Source organism: Somniosus microcephalus, chromosome 28, assembly GCF_052327205.1.
Source record: "Somniosus microcephalus isolate GS21.2 chromosome 28, FLI_Smic_1.0, whole genome shotgun sequence".
Classification (NCBI taxonomy): Eukaryota; Metazoa; Chordata; class Chondrichthyes; order Squaliformes; family Somniosidae; genus Somniosus; species Somniosus microcephalus.
Genome location: NC_141014.1, coordinates 26,215,908 through 26,241,394, shown reverse-complemented (window position 1 = coordinate 26,241,394; position 25,487 = coordinate 26,215,908). Strand labels below are relative to the sequence as shown.

At 47.5% G+C, this 25,487-nt stretch overlaps 1 protein-coding gene across 1 annotated transcript in view; it reads left to right on the top strand.

Moving 5' to 3' along the window:
- Window positions 1-24,567, top strand: part of LOC147099464 (cytochrome P450 2J2-like) — a 29,943-nt gene extending 5,376 nt beyond the window's left edge. Inside the window, exons 2-9 of the mRNA XM_085969639.1 lie at window positions 1,440-1,602; window positions 5,675-5,827; window positions 10,752-10,912; window positions 13,005-13,178; window positions 15,726-15,867; window positions 20,127-20,314; window positions 22,685-22,826; window positions 23,372-24,567. Of these exons, the coding sequence (XP_085825765.1) occupies window positions 1,440-1,602; window positions 5,675-5,827; window positions 10,752-10,912; window positions 13,005-13,178; window positions 15,726-15,867; window positions 20,127-20,314; window positions 22,685-22,826; window positions 23,372-23,565 (1,317 nt within the window). The 3' untranslated portion in view covers window positions 23,566-24,567. The remainder of the gene's footprint in view (window positions 1-1,439; window positions 1,603-5,674; window positions 5,828-10,751; window positions 10,913-13,004; window positions 13,179-15,725; window positions 15,868-20,126; window positions 20,315-22,684; window positions 22,827-23,371) is intronic.
- Window positions 24,568-25,487: the final 920 nt, after the last annotated feature.

Sequence of the window (25,487 nt, the reverse complement as noted above, 5' to 3'; positions counted from 1 at the left end):
TAGAAAGTTACAGCACGGAAGGAGGCCATTTCGGCCCATCGTGTCCGCGCCGGCCAACGAAGAGCTATCCAGCCTAATCCCACTTCCCAGCTCTTGGTCCGTAGCCCTGCAGGTTAGAGCGTCCCAAGTGCACATCCAAGTACTTTTTAAATGTGGTTAGGGTTCCTGCCTCTACCACCCTTTCAGGCAGTGAGTTCCAGACCCCCACCACCCTCTGGGTGAAGAAATTTCCCCTCAAATCCCCTCTAAACCCTCCACCAATTACTTTAAATCTGTGCCCCCTGGTTTTGGATCCCTCTGCTAAGGGAACTAGGTCCTTTCTATCCACTTTTTCTAGGCCCCTCATCATTTTATACACCTCAATAAGGTCTCCCCTCAGCCTGCTCTGTTCCAAGGAAAACAAACCTAGCCTACCCAGTCTTTCCTCATAGCTAAGATTCTCTACTCCCAGCAACATCCTTGTAAATCTCCTCTGTACCCTCTCTAGTGCAACCAAATCTTTCCTGTAATGTGGTGACCAGAACTGCACGCAGTACTCTAGCTAAGGCCTAACCAGTGTATTATACAGTTGAAGCATAACCCCCCTGCTTTTGTATTCTATGCCACGGCTAATAAAGGCAAGCATTCCGTATGCCTTCTTAATCACCTTATCTACCTGGCCTGCTACCTTCAGGGATCTGTGGACCTGCACTCCAAGGTCCCTTTGTTCCTCTACACTAGCCTTGTCAGCATTTCATTCAGTCAGCCTCTTGCTGCTCAGATTTTTTAAATTCATATTTGGGATGTGGTCGTCGCTGGCAAGGCCAGCATTTATTGCCCATCTCTAATTGCCCCTTGAGAAGGTGGTGGTGAGTCGCCTTCTTGAACCACGGCAGTCCATGTGGTGAAGGTACTCCCACAATGCTGTTAGGGAGGGAGTTCCAGGATTTTGACCCAGCGACGATGAAGGATTAACGATATACTTCTAAGTCAGGATGGTGTGTGACTCGGAGGGGAACTTGGAGGTGGTGGTGTTCCCATGCGCCTGCTGCCCTTGTCCTTCTTGATTATAGGAATTTAAATGCACAAACATATACAGGAAACTTTTGATTTACCGGCACCTAAATAACCGGAAATCTCGGTTAACCGGCAAAATTCAGGAGTAGGTTCAGGTAAGTTTTATTACTTTTTTTACTCCATTTGTTGCTGTGCAAGGGTGTGGCTGCAGCTGTTGCTATGCTACAGAGACGCTTGCAACTTGTGCCCATTGTTCTGAAGCTTAAGCAACAGGGTTTGTTGCTTTATACGGAGCTCTCAGCTCCGTATCTTTTACTATAGCGTTCGGTTATCCGGAATTTTTGATGAACCGGCACCACGTCGGTCCCGTCCGTGCCGGATAAAAAAGTTTCCTGTAGTTGGTGATGGAACTCATCTTTCTCTTTCCTCCTGTTATGAAATAGCTCTCCAAGAAGTATGGGAACATTTTCACAACCCATATATTGTGGATTCCTATCATTATTCTAAATGGGTTTCATACCATTCAAGAGGCGCTGATCCAACATGGCAGAGAATTTGCTGGGCGACCATGCTTGCGTATAAATGATCTTTTGTCAAAAGGTCAAGGTAATAAGTTCTTGGAATTTCATTTCTTCTCAGGTAATGACTGGAATTAGTTAAAGCTCCCCCATACAATAAAGACTTGGGGGTTGATTTTCAGTGTGCCGTGAGGCGGGCTTTTAGGCGTGCGGGGGGCTAAAATCCCGAATTTGGGGGTCCCGACACCATCCCGCCCAAAACCCGCCTCCATGTAAGTTTCAAAGGAGGCAGATACCCGCCCCACACTGGGACCCACCGACCCGAGATGGGAAGGGATTAGTGCCAATTAACTGCCTGTTAACAGGTAGGTAACAGGCAGTTTTTAGCCTAATCCCTATTTTGAAGGGTGTCGTGTGGGATTCCAAACCACGCCAGGTTAGAGGAGTCGGGCCGTCGGGTTGAAGGACTTGAAGGGGTCGAGATGTCGGTGTTCAGGTGAGTGATGGGTGCATGAGTGCAAAGGTAAGTGTGTTTGGTGTGTCTAAAGTGTGTAAAGAAGTTTAAATTACCTGTACTTACCTTTTCAGCCTTCCTTCCTCTAGGCTTCGGGAATCCATCATTCAGCCAGCACAGAAAGCTGAATGGCTGCGATCTGTCAAAAGTGACAGCCTGCAGCTTTCAATGCCGGCGAGATTTCTAACTGAGTCTGCGTAGAAGGATTCAGGTTAGAAGTAAGACTGTCAGTGTTTGACAGCTTCAAACAGCTGTGAAACACTGATATTTCATCTGTCAACACGGCTTTGTAGTGTATGTACCCGTCTACCTTTAAGGGAACTATTGAATGTAACCGTTCACCTTTAAGAGAACTACTTTAGGTGTGGCACTATTTGTTTGGCTTCTGTATACTGTAATACCGATAGTGACCACACCAGTATATAAGTGTTGTGGCAGGATTGCTGGGGCAGATTCGCCCGGACCTTCGAATAGTAAAGACCTGTTTGTTTGTTACTTCTGAAGTCTGTGTATTTATTAACTGCACAACCCACAGACTTTACAGTGGCGACGAGTCCGATCGTACCCTGCGGCAAGACTACCAAAAGCAATGAAGAGCGTCGAAGAGAGTCAACCGCCCTCGTCGTGCTACCAAAAGAAAACACGAGGCTGCAACAACAGAAAGCAGGAAGACTAACAACAAAAGCTGTATCAGCAACAGGCACTGACTACCCTTCTGCCACGGTGCGGAGTGAGCCGACCAGCAAGAAACAAGGTGGCCGAAGAGACTGTGAGTAGGGGAAGGTGTAGAAGTATCCGGAGGATAAGGGCAGAGCACTCGACCTCGGTCGAGGGGGAGCTGTGCCGGCCAAAAGTCGGGTCCAACGGCGTCGGGTGACAGCCGGACCGCGATCGGGGGAAAACTCCGGGCAGCGACCGCAGCCACGAAGCGCTGAGCCTGCGAGTAGGCGCGGGAAGAGAAACCCAGCCGCAGCCGGCGAGGGAGACACCGGTCTGCGAGAGGGCTGGGGAGGCGAACGGGAACCGTGCGGGTGAGAGCCGGGTGCGGAGCGAGAGACTGCGAGGAGCCAGTCCAGCGGCTGAGCTGTTCTCCACCAACGGGGTACTCAGAGCCGGCAAAACCGAACATGCGGGAGTGGGTGAGAGACACAGCCGAAAACGGGGTGAGAGACTGCGCGAGAGCCAGTCCAGCGGCTGAGCTGTTCTCCACCAACGGGGTACCCAGGGCTGGTAGCACCGAACGTGCGGGTGAGAGAGCGACAGAGCCGGGTACGGAGAGAGAGACTGCGCGAGAGCCAGTCCAGCGGCTGAACTGTCCTCCGTTAACGGGGTGTACCCAGCGCCGGTAGAGCCGTGCGGGCTGGAGGAAAAGACATAGCCGAGTAAGGGGAGCTGTGCGGTAGCCAGCCAGCAGCTGAACCTGTCCGCTGTGGGGGAAGCGTACCCCTTCCACCGGGAAGAAACGCGGGAAGCCGCCATTAGGCGGAGAAGACGCCAGAAGCGGGAAACCGCCATTGAAGTGGGCAGGGCGAGAAAGGAAGAGCGGGAAACCGCCATTTTCGCGGGAAAACCGCCATCTTGATTGACATACCACCATTGAAGTGGGCGGGGAGAGAAGGAAAGAGCGGGAAACCGCCGATTTCGCGGGAAAACCGCCATCTTAGAAACAAACAAATAAATAAGAATACTTAAAGAAATACTGGTGCTGCTCCCAAGGGAAGAAAGATGTCTAGGGAAGGAACCACAGTCAGCTAACGTCCAGATGGGTGAGGAGGAAGAAGAAGGCTCTCTCGCTGGCCTAACTCAGGACGAACCCGAATATTACCATGACCTGTTGAGTGACACTGAATATTACGAGGATGTGGTCTGCCCAGCTTGTGATGAAAACTCCCAAAGTGCTGAAATCCGGAGGAAGCACTTAAGGTCTAAGGAACATAGAGAGTTGGTGGCGCTACAGCTGGCAGCCGAGAAAGGAGCTCCGAGAGTTTCAAAAAGGCAGAAAAGAAAAAGAAGAAGCAGAAGATAATAACTGTCTAAAATATTAGCACTTCTACCATCTCAGGCGGAACACTACGAAAGGAGCTAAATTAGTTGAAAAACTGGAAAATGTCAAGACAGCCAGTTGGTTGTAAAAGTCCGCACTGCTGGTTCAACAGGACGAAAGTTCAAGCTGTTACGTCAAGAAAAAGGCTATGGAGGAGTCACGCTAGCCAGGTGAACCAACTACACCAAAGAAATGTTGTTCGGAACGAGTCAAGATCAGAGACTGAATCTATGAACTGTTTCCGCAGAGACTGAACCTGTGAACTGTTCCCACCGAGATTATATCTGTAAATTGTTTTATATGACATTGACTCCACCGAGATTATATCTGTAATTTGTTTATAGGAAGTTGAAGATATGTATGTTTAACGGAGACTCTGTAAGTAATAAGCTAAAAAGGGAGGATTGTAGTGTATGTACCCGTCTACCTTTAAGGGAACTATTGAATGTAACCGTTCACCTTTAAGAGAACTACTTTAGGTGTGGCACTATTTGTTTGGCTTCTGTATACTGTAATACCGATAGTGACCACACCAGTATATAAGTGTTGTGGCAGGATTGCTGGGGCAGATTCGCCCGGGCCTTCGAATAGTAAAGACCTGTTTGTTTGTTACTTCTGAAGTCTGTGTATTTATTAACTGCACAACCCACAGACTTTACAGGCTTGACAGATGAAATTTCAGTCTGTGACGTCACCTGTTGCCGGGTGGCCCTTAATTGGCCTGCTGAGCCCGCCTCCTTCCCGACTCTGCAATGAAAATCCAGCCCTTGCATTTGTATAGCGCCTTTCATGACCACTGGACATCCCAAAGCGCTTTACAGCCAATGAAGTACTTTCGAAGTGGAGTCACTGTTGTAATGTGGGAACGGCGGCAGCCAATTTGCGCACAGCAAGCTCCCACAAACAGCAATGTGATAATGACCAGATATTCTGTTTTTAGTGATGTTGGTTAAGGGATAAATATTGGCCGGGACACCTTGGAGAACTCCCCTGCTCTTCTTCGAAATAGTGCCGTGGAATCTTTTGCGTCCACCTGAGAGGGCAGACGGGGGGCCTCGGTTTAACGTCTCATCTGAAAGAAGGCACCTCCGACAGTGCGGCACTCCCTCAGCACTGCACTGGGAGTGTCAGCATAGATTATTGTGCTCAAGTCTCTGGAGTGGGACTTGAACCCACGACCTTCTGACTCAGAAGCAAGAGTGTTACTAATTGAGCAATGTTCCCTTTAAGCTGCGTGGTCGCGCAGCGCTCTGCAGCTCATGCGCAGCTGGCTCACCGGCTTTTAAACAGGAAAATCCACGCCTGTGCAGTATTTTGAATGGGCCGCTCAGCCCCTTAAAGGGGTGGCACACCAAAAAAAAAATTAAAGCGAACATTGCAATTGAGCTGCGGGTTACACCCCACTGCTACCCAATTCCTGCCAGTAATGATTGTCGTGTGAGATCTCAAAACTTAAGCAAACTATTTATATGTTTTAGTTAAGGAGAAGCCACTCGTGGATCACTATTGTGCTGTGTGGCTTTTCTCCCACACCTCAAAATGGAGGCAACGGAAACTGGTTATTATTATTATTTAATCCACTGCTTTCCCCCTTTCTGTCAGGGATCATAGCAACCCCCTATGGGAGGTCCTGGAAACAGCAACGCAGATTTGCACTGACGGTTTTGCGAAACTTTGGTTTGGGCCAGTTGGCCTTCGAGGAGGAAATTCTGCAAGAGGTCCAGTATTTGAGTGAAATCTTCAGAGCATCAGAAGGTAAGAACCTGTACACCAGCTCACCTTAGTTTGCCATGACTGGGGCACGGCAGCACTCTGTAGTGATACATTGGATATTGGCGCCAGATCTGTTGGCTTTGTTCGACTGCCAAGCCTTGCAATGGGCCTCTAGGACTTCCCGTCGTTCTAATGCATCTGCTGGAAGTGTTGAGCTATCTTTCCCCTTCAAACGCTGATTGACCTGTTGTGAATTTTCCGGTTTTCCGGTTTTATTTTTTCCCATTGTTACTTCATTTCCCATACTACAAAAAAAAAAGATATAGAAGCACTAGAATAAGTGCCAAAAAGATTTCCAGGGATGATACACAGAAACATAGAAGATAGGAGCAGGAGTAGGCCATTCAGCCCCTCGAGCCTGCTCCACCATTTAATGAGAAAATGGCTGATCATCCAAATTCTCCCCGTATCCCTTGATCCCTTTAGCCTTAAGAAATATATCTAACTCCTTCTTGAATATATTTAATGAATTGGCCTCAACTGCCTTCTGTGGTAGAGAATTCCACAGGTTCACCACTCTCTGGGTGAAGAAATTCCTCCTCATCTCTGTCCTAAATGGCTTACCCCTTATCCTTAGACTGTGACCCCTGGTTCTGGACTCTCCCGCCATCGGGAACATCCTTCCTGCATCTAGTCTGTCTAGTCCTGTTAGAAGTTGAGGCTGCAACTATCAGAAAAGACTCAACAGGCTGGGACTCCTTTCTCTACAAAAAAGAGAAGACTGAGGGGTGACCTAATAGAGATCTTTCAAATTATGAAAGGGTTTGATAGGGTAGTGTTATGTTCATAAATAAAGAGACGGTTTCATTATGAACAGCTAGCTTGTGCTAGACATTTATTCAGCCATGTGGACTAGTATCCAGCATCCATCTTGACTACTGCCTTGTGGGTAGCCTACTGCATCATGGGTAGCCCCACTCTTATATACATACAGCTCCACCTAGTGTACCATTCTGTGATGATATGTTAATGATCATTACATCCCATCTCGTGTACCATTCTAGGATGACATGTTACTGATCATTACAGGTAGATGTGCAGATGTTTCCACTGTTGGTGAGTCCAAAAACTAAGGGCCGTAAATATAAGATAGTCACTAATAAACCAAATAAGGAATTCAGGAGAAACTTCTTTACCCAGAGAGTGGTGAGAATGTTGAACTCGCTACCACAGGGAGCGGTTGAGGCGAATAGCATTGATGCATTTAAGGGGAAGCTAGATAAGTACATGAGGGAGAAAGAATATAAAAAAAGAAAGACTTGCATTTATATAGTGCTTTTCATGATCTCAGGATGTCCCAAAGTGCTTTACAGCCATTGAAGTATTTTTGAAGTGTTCTCTTCTTCTTCTTAGGCAGTCCCTCAGAACTGAGGATTGTAATGATATCAGCAAATAGAGATGGTATTTGCCTGTTCGATTATGATGCCTTAATAGCATGTTTGCATGTATTGATTGCTTGTGCCTGACCAGCAGAGGGCATGTGACCGAGAGAAGCAAGGCAGTTAGTATTAGTTTCAGTTTCGTTCTAGATGCATCACAAGCATGGTGTCTCCTGTAAAAGCTGTATAAAAGAGTTGAACAAGCTTTAGATTAAAAGTCATTCTCTTTCATAAATGTCTCGTCATTGAACCCACAAAGAAATCAATACATGGTGTCAGAAGTGGCTGAAAGAGACGAAGAGAAAAAATCTGAAGTTAAATCAGCTCTCCACAAATTAGCAAGCCAAAAGAGAACATCGTTGCTTACCATTAGAGAATAGCTAACGAAGTGAAAAATGGAAGGTTTACTCCCACCGGCGATGCTTCAGTTGACAGGTAATGTGGCTGAAAATTGGAGGAGATTCAAACAACGTTTAGAGTTGTATTTATCGGCAATTGGAGCTGACGAGAAAAGTAATAAAAAGAAATCGTCAGTGTTCTTACATGTCGTGGGTGATGAAGCGCTGGAGGTGTATAATAACTTCACATTCGCTGCTAATGGAGACAAAATGAAGCTAGATAAAATAATGGAACAGTTTGAGGCCTACTGCATACCTAAACGTAACGTGACGTTTGAGAGGCACAGATTTTTCACATGTATACAGAAAACGGGTGAGACTATTGATCAGTATGTGACTGAACTGAGAAACCAAAGCAAAACATGTGAATTTGGGGGACTGACAGATTCGCTGATAAAAGACAGACTGGTGTGTGGTATTCCAGATAATGGTCTAAGGGAAAGACTGCTAAGAGAGCAAGGTCTAGACCTGGGAAAAGCCATAGCACTGTGTAGGGCTACAGAGACTGTGAAGTTGCAGGCAAAGAAGCTGTTCAGTGACAGTAGCTACAACGTGGATGCAGTGAGAAAGAACGGATACAAACCGTTTAACAAAAAGCGCCAATGTGAAAAAAGAGGCGTGGCCAGCGAACGAAAATGAAAGGGACAATCGAAAGTCATGTAGTCGATGCGGTACACAGCATCCACCAAGAAAGTGTCCAGCATATGGTAAAAAATGCAATAGTTGCAACAAAAACAACCATTATGCCCATTGCTGTAAGAACCAAGCGCAACAAAGCAAGGTCCATACAGTAGATGAAAGCGAGATAGAGGAGTCCTATGTAGATGTTGTGTCTGAAAACAAAAAAGAAGAAAGAGACTGGATGTTGACACTAAAAGTGAATGACATACACATTCCATTTAAATTGGATACTGGAGCACAAGTTAATGTGATATCAGAGACTGATTTTAAGAAAATTAGACCCAGACCAAAGATACATGGAATCAAAGTGAAAGTGACAGGATACTCAGGTACTGAAATACCAGTGAAAGGAAGATGCATTGTCAAAGTGACACACAAGGGCAGAGAGCACATGCTAGCATTAATCGTGGTGCCAAAGGATGTGCAAGCCATACTAGGTTTAAAAGCCTGTTAGAGACTGAACCTGGTAAAGAGAGTCCTCGTTGTGGAAAGCGAAGGAGAGACAGTCTATGATGAACTGAATGTTGCGTACACACCGGGTAAGCTGATGTATACAGCAGACATGTTGTCCAGAGCTGTTGGCCCAGGAGAGCCCGCAAACACAGTGAAAAGACTGAAGTACAAGGCAAAAGACAGTGGAACTGACTTCTACCAGAGCATGCTTGTATACCGCACAACGCCGCTCGAGTGTGGTATGTCACCAGCCCAACTCCTGATGGGACGTCGGCTAAGGTCAAACCTACCCATCCCGGAGAACCTCCTGAAAACAAAAGAGGGGGAGAAAGTGAGGAAGTTCAAAGAGCAACAGAAAGAAAAGCAAAAGTACTACTATGACAGAGGAACACAAAACCTACCTGAACTCCACACTGGTGACCAAGTAAGGTTCAAAGACAAAACAAACACATGGACTCAGAAGGGAACTGTCCTGAGTGAAGTTCAACCAAGATCATACACCATTCAGACAGATGAGGGTGCTGTTCTGAGAAGAAATCGTCGAGATCTTCTCATGGGACCAGCCACAGCAGGTCAAGAGACTGATACTGGTGAACAACCTGATCACACAGCTGAGAACCAATCATCTGAGGCAACAACTCAGATTCAAGGACAATCAATCAGAAAATCCTCAAGACACGTGAAGCCTCCTGAGAGACTCATTGAGCAAATTTAAGGACTATTGTTATAGAAGGAAGTAATGTTATCTTATTCTTTCTTCAAGTTCTAGTGTATTGACATATTTCATGTGAACACACAAAGCAAGGTTAAAAAACCTTGATCATGATAATGATAATGTAAGTTCATTAAGTGTTACAGTTAAAATGCAGATTAATACAAAGAAAACATGTTGTTAGTTAAAAGTAAAATACTTGTGTTTTAAGAAAAGGAGATGTAATGATATCAGCAAATAGAGATGGTATTTGCCTGTTCGATTATGATGCCTTAATAGCATGTTTGCATGTATTGATTGCTTGTGCCTGACCAGCAGAGGGCATGTGACCGAGAGAAGCAAGGCAGTTAGTATTAGTTTCAGTTTTGTTCTAGATGCATCACAAGCATCGTGTCTCCTGTAAAAGCTGTATAAAAGAGTTGAACAAGCTTTAGATTAAAAGTCATTCTTTAATAACTCCAATTAATCTTCGGAGGGGGGGAACATATGAAATTTTGCGAATCCCTTCAGTAAGGAGACCATAATTGTACACAGTACTCCAGGTGTGGTCTCACCAAGGCCCTATATAATTGGAGTAAGACTTCTTTACTCCTGTACTCAAATACTCTTGTAATGAAGGCCATTTTCATGTAGATTCAACACACCCACCCGCATTTGTACAAACACATTCAAATTCCCCTGTCTTTGCTGGCAGAAGGTCCTGGAACTAGTGGCATAGACTGGGGGAGTTAGCAGAGTGGCTTCCTGAGAGATTCCTGTCCTGGTCCACTGGAGTTACACAGAGGACCAACCGAGAACTCTGGCCCATGTACTGAGCAGAACATTGGTTCTAAATGAACGGGACTGTGAGGTGACGAAACCTCAAAGCCCTACTTCATCGGGGCTGCTGCTTTTTGTAATAGCGGATGTTAAGCAACCTCCTCTCTCCTCTGGTTCACAGTGACACGTTTCGAGTAAGCACGAGACTCTGTAGTGGAGCATACGGAACAGACGTTATTGGTACACAGTCAAGGTGATCGGTCTTTAACTGTATAGAGAGAGAGTGACTTTACCGATTTCTGTATCTCTCGAGCACACTCTGAGATACTGTTGAAAACCATGGTCCTTTATACACCGTATTTTGACTACAGCAAAGGAAAATGTCATAATGACACATCTATTTCCCAAATCCTCTGAACTCCCTTTTATCTCCCTAAGATATCCAACATACATCTTTTCAGGAGGTCTAACAGCGGAGTCGTGCTTTTCTGAATCAGATTGATCCACCTTGTGCTCTTGTGTAGGTCGGCCCGTTGATCCCCACGCTATCATCACCAGTGCTGTTTCCAACGTGACTTGCACAATAGTCTTCGGCAAGCGCTTCCATTATGAAGACAAGACCTTCACGCGACTAGTCGAGTTGTTTGATGAGGCACTGACGCTCCGGGGAGAATTCTGGACACAGGTAAAAAAAAATATTAACTTCGATAAATTCTCTTTTTTTTTCAGGGATACGAGAACAGCTTCCTCGAAATGCAGGTGTCAAAGAACTGATTTGTAGGCCCTGAATTTGAAGTGGGGGGGGACGGGTACGGTGCAAGGCCATAAATCGGATGGCCCATCCGGGAAGATCAGGGAGGTGGCGGTCCGATCTTAATGGCCAGGCCTCATTTGAGTAAATGCGAAAGAGCCCCAGTCTGTTGAGTCTTTCCTGCTAGTTATAACCTCTCAGTTCTGGTATTACAACAGTCCTATTTCTGAGTTAAACCCAATCAAACCCCACTTCTTTTTCAAAAATGGGTGTCTTGTCCCTGATTGCTGTCTTACGTATCTGGATCAGTGCCACTGTGGGAAATCACCTGGCTTCAATAATGTTACATAAGAACATAAGAAATAGGAGCAGGAGTAGGCCACTTGGCCCCTCGAGCCTGCTCCGCCATTCAATGAGATCATGGCTGATCTTGGGCTCAAAGCCACTTCCCTGTCCACTCCCCATAACCCTTCACTCCCTTACCTTGCAAAAATCTGTCTATTTCCACCTTAAATGTATTTAATGACCCAGCCTCCACATCTCTCTGGGGCAGAGAATTCCACAGATTTACAACCCTCTGAGAGAAGAAATTCCTCCTCATCTCAGTTCTAAAAGGGCGACCCTTTATTCTGAAACTGTGCCCCCGCGTTCTAGATTTCACCAATCCTCTCTGCATCTAGCTTGTCAAGGTCCCTCAGTATCTTATATGTTTCAATAAGATCGCCTCTCATTCTTCTAAACTCCAATGAGCATAGGCCCAACCTGCTCAACCTTTCCTCACAAGTCAACCCCCTCATCTCCGGAATTAACCGAGTGAATCGTCTCTGAACTGCCTCTGAACTGTTGCGAGTGACGCTGTCATATGGGACATTGATCCTGTACACCCAAAACGGCTGAGCTTTTTATCGGAACGACTTAACCTGTCCTGCCATGGAGCGACTTGTCCACAGTTACAATCTCCTGTATCCGACTTACACCACAAACAGAAGGTGCCAGTGCTCGCATTACCATGTGCTAGGTTGCCAATTTGCTTCTGTGACTCCTCACACTGCAGCTTCTCAATCTTTGGGGCATTTCCTAGGGCTGTGGATGCTCAGTCATTGAGTATATTCAAGACAGAGATACATAGGGGTAAAAATTGGGTAGCACCCCCTTGGGGCTTACGGAGAGTAGCCGGCACCCCGCGAGGGGGCTTCACGGGGGCCAGGGACAGCAACGGGGGTGGGGGGGGGGCAGGTGCTGGCAGGCGGCCAGCAACAAAAAATGGCCTCCCGCCACCTCCCCTTTAACTAGCGCCGCCCCGACCACAGGTAGGCCCCCCCCCGACCCCGGCGGACATAGCGTCCGGTGGTAAGTCGGGAGGCGCCACCCAATATTACAGCCGGGGCACGAGTGGGGCGCTACGCACGGCGATGATGTCATCACCGGTGGCGCAGTCCCGCGCGGCGCTAGTGGTTAGCGCCGCCGCTAACCTCCTGCTGAATTTCACGGGAGGCGTTAGCGACGCCGCGCCCAGGCGCTAGTTGATTTGCGCCCCGTTAGCGCCAATCAACCGAATTTAGCCCCCATAGATTTTTGGACACTGAGGAAATCAAGGGATGTGGGGCTAGGGCGGGAAAGTGTTGAGGTCGAAGGTCAGCCCTGATCTTATTGAATGGCGGAGCAGGCTCGAGGGGCTGGATGGCCGACTCCTGCTCCTATTTCTTATGTTCTTATGTAAGAGAAGAGAAATGGCATGAGTGCCGTGCCAGGCACCTTTTAGCCCCCCTCCTGGGGCCTGTTGGCAGACATTTGTCCTTCTAAAGGCTTGTTGTGATCAGGCTCCTTCCCCATGTGAGCTGGACAAAGGTTTGACCCAACCCCAATGGCCCACGCTCCCCCCCCCCCCACCCGATCACTGCGTTCCAATAAAACTCAGTCTTGTGCCAAGGTTACATCGGCCTCTTAAAATGACCATTCTAAGCATTAAAACCTTGCAACTTGCTGTTAAAACAGAATATGAATCATGCTTGTGTTTTCCTGCTAGGTGTGTACCGCAGTTCCTATCATCCATCATTTCCCGGGGCCTCATCAGAGGTTATTTGAAAACCAGGCTTCAGTTGAAGCCATGCTTCAGGGTTTCATCGACCAGCACAAAGGCACTCTGAACGGTGACGAGATCCGGGATTTTATTGATGCCTATTTACTGGAAATGGCAAAGGTGAGCGCAGCGCGTGAACATTTCTGTTGGTGGTAGTTGCTGCAGGTCAGGACATTGTCCCCTTAAGTCTTGGATTGTGCCCATGCTCGACTGACAGCATGAAATTCTTTCCACTTTATTGATTTGACTCAACGATAACTCAGCTCAGTTTCTAGTAGGTGGGAGTCAGGGCACTAAGCTGCCCACAATGCGCCACCCACTGGAAGCAAGCTGGCAGTCTAATTCAGAGCCAGTGTGGGACCGAGAAGTGCCACGGGAATGTTGAAAAGTAGGGGTTAAGGCATATTGTTGCGGCAGAGCACTGGATGCTTGAAATAACTTTAACACATTAACCAAGTTCTTGGGGGGAGGGAAATTGGGTTGCACCCCCTTTGGGGCGCTAACTTCGTCGGGTTAGCGCCCCCCGCGCCCGAAATTCAATGGTAGCACCCAAAGCAGGAGGTGCTAGAAGCGCTCCCCCTCCCCCTTGGGGCGCTCCCATTGAATATCGCGGCGCTACGTGCAACAGCGCCACCGCGCCTCAGCACGTAGCGTGCGGTACTGCAGGCCTCCCTCCCCTGATTAAAGGGGAGGGGCCTAGCGCAGCGCGCACTGGGGCCTTGCTGGACCACCGGGGAGTGGGGTGCCGGCAAAAGAGGCCCGGCACTCAAGAGGAGTGCCGGGCTGCCCGATCGTGGCCGGCACCCGGCAGGAGGAGGCAAGGGGGGGCAGGTGCTGGCAGGCGACCCAAAGAAAAATGGCCGCCCGGCAACTGCCCTTTAATTATCGCCACCCCCGGCCGCAGGTATTGCACCCTGACCTTGTCGGATATATCGTCCGGCGGTTGGTCAGGGGGCACGAGCGAAGTTTGCGGCCGGGGCGCGAGCGGGGTGCTGCGCACGGTGATGACATCATCACCGGAGGCGCAGCGCCATGGGGGGGGCGCTACCGGCTACCGCCGCCGCTAACCTCCCGCTGAAGTTTACAGGAGACGTCAGCGGTGTCGCGCCCGGGCGATAGGTGCTTTGCGGGTGAGGGGCGCTAATGGGAGGTGCAAACCAACCGAATTTTCCCCCCCAAATGTTCTTTTTGTGATTTGGTTGAACTTTGTAGAGATATTGGCCTGGATTTTCTGGGGCCTTTGACCGCGTACGTGCCCCGCAAGTTCCAGAATTTGCAACCTGTCGAGTTTCAGCTTGACAGAACCACTGCATCCTCGGAAAATGGGCATCCACTGGCGGAGACCCAACTGCTGCCCAGCGAATGCCCGTGAAACTCTTATGCCTGGTAAAAGCAGGCGTAGGGCCTTCTATTACCAGCGTAAGTGTTTAAATAAATATTAAAATTATTATTTTTTAATTATTTAAACCTAAAAACTTTAGAATTAGTTGTAGGTTATTTTTAGCCCCTTTACAACGTTTAAATTTATTTTTCAAAAAATTAAATTTTTATTTTAAATGTTTAATTTAATTTTATCTTAATTAATTTTGAACATGTAAGGATTTATTTTTGGTGTGTAATTGTATTTTTTGGGTGATTCCTATTCATACTTATGGGGATCCTGTACGTAAATGGAATCCCCATAAGCATACTAGTGATCCCCCTTTTTGATTGATTGGCCTGGCCCACGTGATCCCAGAGGCGCTTGCGAACCACCTGCGCCCCGGGATACGTGGGCCTTTACGCAGGCCGACGCCTGTAGGCCCAGGACCGCGAGCGTTCGAACCTCCGGAGCCATCAGGTAGGTTCGTACTTTTCTCACGGTTCAGAGGCATTCGCTCAATTTTTTTTAAATTCGTTAATGGGATGTGGGCGCCGCTGGCAAGGCCAGCATTTATTGCCCATCCCTAATTGCCCCTTGAGAAGGGGGTGGTGAGCCACCTTCTTGAACCGCTGCAGTCCGTGCGGTGAAGGTACTCCCACAGCGCTGTTAGGGAGGGAGTTCCAGGATTTTGACCCAGTGACGATGAAGGATCGGCGATATACTTCTAAGTCATGATGGTGTGTGACTTGGAGGGGAACTTGGAGGTGATGGTGTTCCCATGCGCCTGCTGCCCTTGTCCTTCTAGGTGGAAGAGATCGCGGGTTTGGGAGGTGCTGCTGAAGAAGCCTTGGCCAGTTGCTGCAGTGCATCTTGTAGATGGTACACACTGCAGCCACGGTACGCCAGTGGTGGAGGGAGTGAATGTTTAAGGTGGTGGATGGGGTGCCAATCAAGCGGACTGCTTTGTCCTGTGTGGTATCGAGCTTCTTAAGTGTTGTGGGAGCTGCACTCAGCCAGGATAGTGGAGAGCATTCCATCACACTCCTTACGCAGATAGGGTTAGATGAAAAAGGTTGGTGGGAGGCTGGGGTGGAGAATAAAAGCAGGCATAGACCAGTTGGGCCGAATGGCCTGTTTCTGTGCTGTAGACTCAATTTAATTCTAAAGGTACAATCATGTTGTTATTAACCCACTATGCAACTTCTTGCCCTCGGCATAGTAGCACTCTAGTTGGCAGTAAGAATGGCTTAGAGTTTGGTAATGTTGGCAGGTACTTGAACAGAGGGACAACATCTCTTTTTCAGGAACGTGACTTCCCTGATACTTGTTTGATGGACGGAAACCTGCTGTATAATATCTACGACCTCTTCCTCGCTGGGACTGAGACCACAACGACTACTCTTCGCTGGGGGCTTCTCTACATGATGGCGTATCCGGATATACAAGGTCAAACCAAGCCTGCAACAAAAAGTAGAAAGCTGTTCAATGGGGATTCCTAAAAACCCAAAGCACCATAAAGTGCTCTTATCAATGACGCTCAGCCACCTTTCATTGAAAAAAAGAAAGATTTGCCTTTCAGGACGCCCCAAAGCACTTTACAGCCAATGAAGTATATTTTTGAAGTGGAGTCACTGTTGTAATGTGGGAAACGCGGCAGACAATTTGCGCACAGCAAGCTCCCACAAACAGCAATGAGATAATGACCAAATAATCTGTTTTAGTGATGTTGATTGAGGGATAAATATTGGCCAGGACACCGGGGATAACTCCCCTGCTCTTCTATCAAAATAATGCCTTGGGATCTTTTACGTCCACCTGAGAGAGCAGATGGCGTCTCGGTTTAACGTCTCATCCGAAAGATGGCACCTCCGACAGTGCAGCACTCCACCGGAGTGTCAGCCTAGATTTTTGTGCTTAAGTCCCTGGAGTGGGACTTTGAACCCACAACCTTCTGATTCAGAGGGCAAACGTGCTACCCACTGTAATGGTCAGTAACATGTCATTCTAGAATGGTACACTAGGTGGAGCTGTAGAGCTGTATATATATAAGAGTGGGCTACCCACGATGCACTAGGCTACCCACAAGGCAGTAGTCAAGATGGATACTGTAGAAGTCCACATGTACTGAATAAAGTGACTAGCTAGAAGCTAGCTGTTCATAATGAAAACGACTAGTTATTAATGAACATAACACCCACTAAACCACAGCTGATACTGTTGGTCCAGTTTATGTTCTAGGGCAGCCTGGGAGCAGACATTTTGTGCGGCATCATGAATCGCAATACTGCATTATGGGTAGATTTTCCTATTCATGGGCCTTTCGTTGATGCTGCGTTAGTTTTGCAGGCGCAAAGCAGGCACCTCAGCATCCAATATGGCGGCTGTTGTGGGCGTCCGCACGCCACACTGGAATTGCGCCGCCCGCCATATTGGTAAGGGCATGAAGGATAGGTGTCCAGGGCTTGCACCTGTTTCATGCCCCTTCCTGAAATTGGACTACCCTAAATGCAGCTAAGTCTACCTGTGGCCTAACTGGAGTCCTTAAAGGGACTGCTGCAGGCCGCTACAAAAAGGTACATTTTTAAAACCAATACCTTCCTGGATTTGGAGCTGGGGGGAGCAGGAATGCCGGTGTACACCTCCAGTCTCCACTGCAGTCCCATAGGCCATTACAGGCCCCCGTCTGAACCCTCTCGATCACCTCCCCTTCATCCCGACCACCTCCCTCCCTCCTGATCACCTACCCCATCTCGATTGCGCCCTCCACCCACCATAACCCCGACCCCCCGCCCCACACATGACCTACATAAAGGCCGCTGCTGGCGACAGAGCGGGATGGGATTTAATCCGCGCTTGCAGCCCGCTGGTCTAGTTTAAATGAGGGCCAATATCGATTATGCCTCGGGCCTACACGTTCAGGCACAAGGATCGATCCCCACGCCTGGTTCGTGCCAGCAGGCTGGAGTTAATCCAAATTCACCCCCACGATGACAGCGACAAGAGGTTTATGGGGTCACCCGCATTATATGAACATAAGAAATCGGAGCAGGAGGAGGCCAATCGTCCCCCTCGAGCCTGCTCCGCCATTCACTAAGATACTGCATGGCAAATGCAATATAACATGGATAAATGCGAGGTTATCCACTTCGGTGGCAAAAACAGGAAGACAAATTATTATCTGAATGGCAATAGATTGGGAAAAGGGGAAGTGCAACGAGACCTGGGTGTCCTTGTGTACCAGTCGCTGCAGGTAAGCATGCAGGTGCAGCAGGCGGTTACGAAGGCAAATGGTATGTTGGCCTTCATAACGAGAGGATTCGAGTACAGGAGCAAGGATGTCTTGCTGCAGTTGTACAGGGCCTTGGTGAGACCACACCTTGAGTATTGTGAGCAGTTTTGGTCACCTTATCTGAGGAAGGATGTTCTTGCCATGGAGGGAGTGCAGTGAAGATTCACCAGGCTGATACCTGGGATGGCAGGAATGACGTATGAGGAGAGATTGGGTCGATTAGGCTTATATTCGCTAGAGTTTAGAAGAATGAGAGGGGATCTCATTGAAACTTATAAAATTCTAACAGGACTAGACAGACTAGATGCAGGAAGGATGTTCCCAATGGTGGGGGGAGTCCAGAACCAGGGGTCACAGTCTAAGGATAAGGGGTAAGCCATTTAGGACAGAGATGAGGAGGAATTTCTTCACCCAAAGCGTGGTGAACCTGTGGAATTCTCTACCACACAAGGCAGTTGAGGCCAATTCATTAAATATATTCAAGAAGGAGTTAGATATATTTCTTGAGGCTAAAGGGATCAAGGGATATGGGGAGAAAGCAGGGACAGGGTACTGAATTTGGATGATCAGCCATGATCTCATTAAATGGCGGAGCGGGCTCGAGGGGCCGAATGGCCTACTCCTGCTCCTAGTTTCTATGTTTCTATCATGGCTGATCTTTGACCTCAACTCCACCTTCCCGCCAGATCCCCATATCCCTCGAGCCCCTTAGTGTCCAAAAAATCTATCGATCCCAAATGTTGCACAGCGCGTGGCTGCTTCCAAGTATCTGTAGAAGTGATTGTGCATCTTCCCTTGGTATTGCCGACGGATAGTCAGGACAAAGCGACTTCTCCTCAGAGTCCATCAGTGAATCAGCGAGCCTTCAGATGGGGATCGGTAGCTTGTCGAGCTCAGGATGCTCCAAGGAGTGGTGGACGTGTCCTGCTGTGGGTGTCACTGAGTTAGTAGATAGCTATTTATAACGGGGGAAAACCCTATGGAGATGCCCAAATAAGGAATACTCCATCTGTATTGCAAACTTAATATTATACAATTCTGGGAATAAAATGAGAAAATAGTCTGCTTTCTATGTTATCATACAGCACAGAAGGAGGCCATTCGGCCCATCGTGCCTGTGCCTGTCTTTAAAAGAGCTCTCCAACTAGTCCCACTCCCCCTGCTCTTTCCCCATAGCCCTTCAAATTTTTCCACTTCAAGTATTTATCCACTTCTCTTTCGAAAGTCTCTATTGAATCTGCTTCCACCGCCCTTTCAGGCAGCACGTTCCAGATCATAACAACACACCGCGTAAAAAATGTTCTCCTATCTCCCCTCTGGCTCTTTTGACAATCACCTTAAACTGTGTCCTCTGGTTACCGACCCTTCTGCCAGTGGAAACAGTTTCTCTGTATTTACTCTATCAAAACCCCTTATGATTTTGACCACCTTTATTAAATCCTCTTAACCTTCTCTGCTCTAAGGAGAACAACCCCAATTTCTGTAGTCGCTCCACCTAACTGAAGTCTTTCATCCCTGGTACCATTCTAACAAAATCTCCTCTGCACTCTCTCTAAGCCCTTGACGTCCTTCCTAAAGTGTGGTGGCTAGAATTGGCAAAACACTTCCGACCCAGTTGACCGCGCACTGACCCCCTCCACTGACTCCGGCTAAATTCCCAGGATCCGCCTATTTTTCAGATTCAGATTCAGATTCAGATTAGATTTATTTGCCATATGTAACAAGTACAATGGAATGCTTGCTCCCCGTAGGGACGCGTCAGCTATACATACAGCGCCGCGTTCAGAGTCAATACAATGGCTTCCCGTGGCAGTGGGAGCACGATGTCCCTCAGCCGCTCCGTCCTCCTCTTCACCGCGGCCTCCTCCTCACTGTTGCCGGCTCCACGTGTGGTGGCCTGCTTCTCCCGCCCTGGCCACCATGCCCGGCTCCCCTCCTCCCATCCGGACTGCGAGTTACCCGAAATGGAGCTGCCGGCCGACGTGCTGCAGCGTGCCGTGAGTCTGCTGCTGCTGCTCGTTGCGCTGCGCTCCTCTGCCCGACTCGCCGAACACATCGTCAGGATGTGAATGCTCCAATGCGGCCTCTTCTTCACCGTCGCCGGCTCCACGCTCCACGACCCGGGGCCTACTTCTCTCTCTTCACGGGTCAGCCTCTGGCCGCCATGCTCGGCTCCCATTTAGATCATTGTCAGCTCCTGCTGGAGACACAGCAGAGATGGCGGAAAATTCTGGAAGTGGCGGTAGGGATCCACTGGAGCAGAACCCTCCTCCCCGTGGCCCCCTCCCCCCCGCCACCCCCGGCTCAATTTCTATCCCCCACCCACTCCAGATCCGTCCAAGAATCGAGTGCAATGACCTGGAAAATTGGCAGCCCAAGTGAGTTGTTTCGATTTGTTGTCTGTTCTGTTTTGCAGAAACGTGTCAGAAGGAGATAGACAAGGTGATCGGCTGGTCCCGTGCCCCATCCACGGAGGATAGACCCAACATGCCGTATGTCAACGCTGTTATTCATGAGATTCAAAGATTTGGGAACGTACTCCCATTTTCAGTCCCCCATGCAACCACACAAGACACTAAGTTTATGGGATACACAATCAAAAAGGTGACTCATTCGTTCCTATAACTGTGATTTTCCCTGATTATCATTTTTATTGGTTACATAGAATTACATTGAATGTACAGCACAGAAACAGGCCATTCGGCCCAGCTGGCCTATGCCGGTGTTTCTGCTCCGTACAAGCCTTCTCCCACCTTAATTCATCTCACCCTATCAGCATTTCCTTCTATTCCTTTCTCCCTCATGTGCTTATCTAGCTTCTCCTTAAAGAAATCTATGCTATTCACCTCAATTACTCCCTGTGGTATTAAGTTCCACATTCTCCACAAATAAGTATCCCCTGAATTCCTTACTTGGTTTATTGGTGACTATCTTATATTGATGGCCCCAGTTCTGGTCTCCCCCACAAGTGGAACCCTCTTCTCTACATCTACCCTATCAAACCCTTTCATATTCTTAAAGACCTCTATCAGGTCGCCTATTTACGACCCCGAGTTTTGGACTCCCCAGCAAGTGTCTATGTCTAAGCAGTTTAGGTTCTAAAGACTAGTACGGGCATATCACAAATGTAAGAATCACATTGAAAACCTGGAAGTGTTTTATCTATCTCCGTCCCTCATTTTACCTTTCTCCATCCCCACACAAGAGGACAAGGGTTGACGAGCTCCCAACAATGTCATTTGAAGTGCCAAGCATTGATTGGATTCTCCCTCTCTTCCTCAGGTATAACACCTCCCCAGGGACAACTGAGAGCAGAAAGTTATGGGGGAAAAAAAAGACTTGCATTTATATAGCGCTTTTCTCGACCTCAGGACGTCCCAAAGCGCTTTACAACCAATGAAGTACTTTTGAAGTGTAGTCACTGTTATAATGTAGGAACCGCGGCAGCCAATTTGCGCACAGCAAGGTCCCACAAACAGCAATGTGATATGGACCAGATAACTCCATTTTTTTTTAATGATGTTGGTTGAGGGATAAATATTAGCCCAGGAGAACTCTCCTGCTCTTAACATAAGAACATAAGAAATAGGAGCAGGAATAGGCCACTTGGCCCCTCGAGCCTGCTCCGCCATTCAGTAAGATCATGGCTGATCTTGGGCTCAAAGCCACTTCCCCGCCCGCTCCCCATAACCCTTCACTCCCTTATCTTGCAAAAATCTGTCTATCTCCACCTTAAATGTATTTAATGACCCAGCCTCCACGGCTCTCTGGGGCAGAGAATTCCACAGATTTATGACCCTCTGAGAGAAGAAATTCCTCCTCATCTCAGTTCTAAAAGGGCGACCCCTTATTCTGAAACTATGCCCCCGAGTTCCAGATTTCCCCACGAGGGGAAACATCCTCTCTGCATCTGCCTTGTCGTGCCCCCTCAGTATCTTACATGTTTCGATAAGATCACCTCTCACCTTCCTCAACATATTTTGTGATCAATTCTGATGAAAGGTCATCGACCTGAAACGTTAACTCTGTTTCTCTCTCCACAGATGCTGCCTGGCCTGCTGAGTGTTTCCAGTGTTTTCTGTTTCTTATTTCAGATTTCCTGCATCTGCAATACTTTGGTTTTGTTTCAGCAAATATTAATTGGCTAATGATAGATGACCACAATATATATGATACACATCAGAAAACATTTATATCTACTCCAAAATGGGCCAAAAAAAATGTCAAAAAATCTCCAGGGAATGTGCACCCCAGATCCCCAGAAAAATAAATGACCTGTATGGCGTGCCCACATCATGCGATCGCCCGCCTTTGCATTGAATGTCCCGAGATGCTTTGCAGAGGCAGAGCGGAAGCCAAGTATCCATGTGAGAAGCATTAGAGGCTACCAAAGGCAAGGTTGAAGATGTAGGTTATTTTGAGGAGACTTTGGAAGATGGGGAGAGAGAAAGAAAAAGGCAGAGGGACTTGGGGAAGACCTGTACAGTTTAGGACCCAGCCCTGATGGCTCGTCTACAATGATGGAACATAGAGACATAGAAAAATAGGAGCAGGAGTCGGCCATTCGGCCCTTCGAGCCTGCTCCGCCATTCAATATGATCATGGCTGATCCTCAATCTCAATACCATATTCCCGCTCTCTCCCCATACCCCTTGATGCCAGAAACGGGAGGGGTTGCAAATTGGACTTTAAGAAAAGCAAACCCGTCACCTTTTACATGAAGTCCTGTTCTGGTTGGAATCCTATGTCTTCTTTGGTGTATAACATTTCACACCAAGTGTGTTGTACGCAATGCGGACAGAGATTGCAACGGTGTTCTCTGGGGCGTAGATGCTTAAGGCGGAATGAGTTTGTTGTTTCATTATACGCCAGATTGGAAAATCCAGGCTACAGAGTTAATAACATGTACAAGAAGTGAGTGTAGTGTCTCTATTTAACCACATACCTCAATGTTGTTTCGTTTTGTGGTTTCAGGGCACTTTGATTCTACTGAACCTGTCATCAGTCTTGTTTGAGGAGACCCGCTGGAAACATCCGAACCAGTTCAATCCGGAAAATTTTCTGAATGAAAATGGAGACTTCTTCAAGCCAGATGCATTCATTCCATTCTCAATGGGTGAGTAGTGCGCTGTTGCTGGCCTAAATTCTTATTTCAGATCAGCGTGGCTTCATTTGATTTTCACCTTACCTCTATCCCATTGGACTGCCAACTGGACCAGTAGGAATGGACAGCACTCGATGAAGGTAAAATTCTGAAGGTGGCGCTCAGAGGTTGATGGATCTCCACTCTTCCAACATGCGGCTGTCAATATTGTCTAATTTGTAATGTATAGTGTTATAAATCTCATCATCATAAAGAAACTACTCATGAAATAATGCTGGACAGCCAGCTGGTGGCGCTGTCCAAGGAGTATAAATACTTGGGCGTGGGCCCAGCTTGCCCAGGGACATTTTGTAAGACAGGAACTAGTGAAGTACAACTAGGCCTCCATGTTCTAAAACAAGTTGATTCAACCAAGTGCGTAATGAGTTTTATTACGTCATATAGTGTTGTAGATGTGTTACGGCCCGCTAGCAAGAGGATTTGAAATATGGTGTGAGCACTTTAACTGCAGCTGAGCTTTGCTAAACTCATCTTCTTCCATCTTGAATCACCAATAGGTCTACGGGCGTGCCTGGGAGAAAAATTGGCCAAAATGGAGCTCTTTCTGTTCTTCACCTCGCTCCTTCGGAACTTCAAGTTTTGCTGGCCTGACGAAACCTCTTCTCCAGACCTGAAAGGCCTCTATAAAGTTATGCTGACACCACGGCCATATAAGATGCAAATAAGGTGCAGAAAAGACACTGAGCGATGACCTGTGACCTCCGAGTTAACGCACCGGCGATGAGGCGACGTCAGCTTCAGAGAAGTCTGGAGATTACGTGATAGGAATGGGGCTGATCGTGTGTTTATCTCATAAACTACAAAGCAAGGAATGATTTATGTACACAGGAACGGGAGTTGGACATTCAGCCCCTTGAGACGGTCCTGCCATTCAATTAGGCCATGGCTGATCTGCATCTAACTCCATTTACCCGCCTTTGATCCATACCCATTGACACCCGTACCTAACAAAATCTATCGACCTCAGTCTTGAAAACTTCAATTGACCCCCGCCCCACCCCCCCAGCAATCACAGCCTTTTGGGGCAGCAAGTTCTAGATTTCCACTACCCTTTGTGTGAATAAGTGCTTCCTGATGTCACTCCTTAATGGCCTAGCTCCAATTTTAAGATAAGAACATAAGAATTAGGCCCCTTGCTTCCAGCTCCACGATCGCCATCTCCCTCCGATCTGCACCCACCCCCTCCCCCCACCTCCATGCTCTCCCACCCTCCCCACGATCTCTCCCCCGGCCATGAGCTTCCCGACCATGATCTCTCGCTCTCGTGATCTGCCCCTCCCTACCTGTTCTCTGCTCCTTGGTTGCGGCCTTGTGCCTCAGGCTTTTCCCGCCCGCCAATCAGGCTGGCTGTCGGGCGGGAAACCTGGTGGAAAAAATTTGAAATACGTCCTGCAGTTAATTTCTGCAGGCCGTCCGGGAGACCTTTACTAGTCCAGAACTCCACCCCCCTGCTCCCTCCCCGCCTCCCCGTAAATATTGGGGCCAATGTATGTTGTCAACACCACATTCTCCTCATTGTACAGTGCTTCAGATAATTCATACTTCAATGATTGGTTTGCGTTTTTCTGCAGATACAGAAGGATCATCCTTCAATACCATTTATGTGCAGTTAGTGGAAATATACTCTAAAATTAAATGACTGAGGCATTAATTGCAGGATGTAGCATCATCGATAAACTCTTCATGTAGTATTTCCCTCTGCTGTTTTAATATGGTTGATTTATCATTTAGCAGACTGAACCTACAATATAATTATATAGTTCTTTACAACTGAAATTAATGCATATCTTTTTTGTTAATGCGCCTTAGCTAGCCAACACTTCAAAACAGAACTTATGGATCATAATTTAAATGATAAAACATTTAGAGAAGCAGGGGACGTGTGTTGAAACCTCATCCATCAGCATTTAGCAGGGCAAAATCCTGCTGAAAGGTTGTTACCAGGGAAATGTGGAGCCGAGGCCCTGTCTGCCTGTTAAATGTTAAATATCCCACGGAACCAGTTGAAGATCACAAGAGTTCACGTAATTGTGTTGCAAGAAGGGCTTTGTACCTTCAACGGTGCGCTCTGAGGAACGTAAAAACATAAGAAATAGGAGCTATTATGTTCATTAATAACTAGACATTCTTATTATGAACACAGCTAGCTTCTAGCTAGTCATTTATTCAGTACACGTTCTCTAGGTACAGTATCTGTAGCGATGCAGCATGTGTGCTCCTGTGTGCAGGCTGCCATCTTGACTGTTGCCTTCTGGGTAGCCTAGCCTCATGGGTAATGTAGTCTTAATATATATGTAGCTGGGTAGTGTAGTCTTATACATACAGCTATATACAGTTCTACGGCTCCACCTAGTGTCCACTATAGAATGACATGTTATTGATCATTACAGGAGTTGGAGTCGGCCATTCGGCCCCTTGAGTCTGCTCTGCCGTTCAATAATATAATGGCTGATCTGATCTTGGCCTCAACTCCACCTTCCTGCACTATCCCCATAACCCTTGACTCCCCTATAACTCAAATATCTCTCTATCTCCGCCTTGAATTTATCCCTTGATTCCCTTAATATCCAAAAATCTATCGATCTCTGTCTTGAATATACTCAACGACTGAGC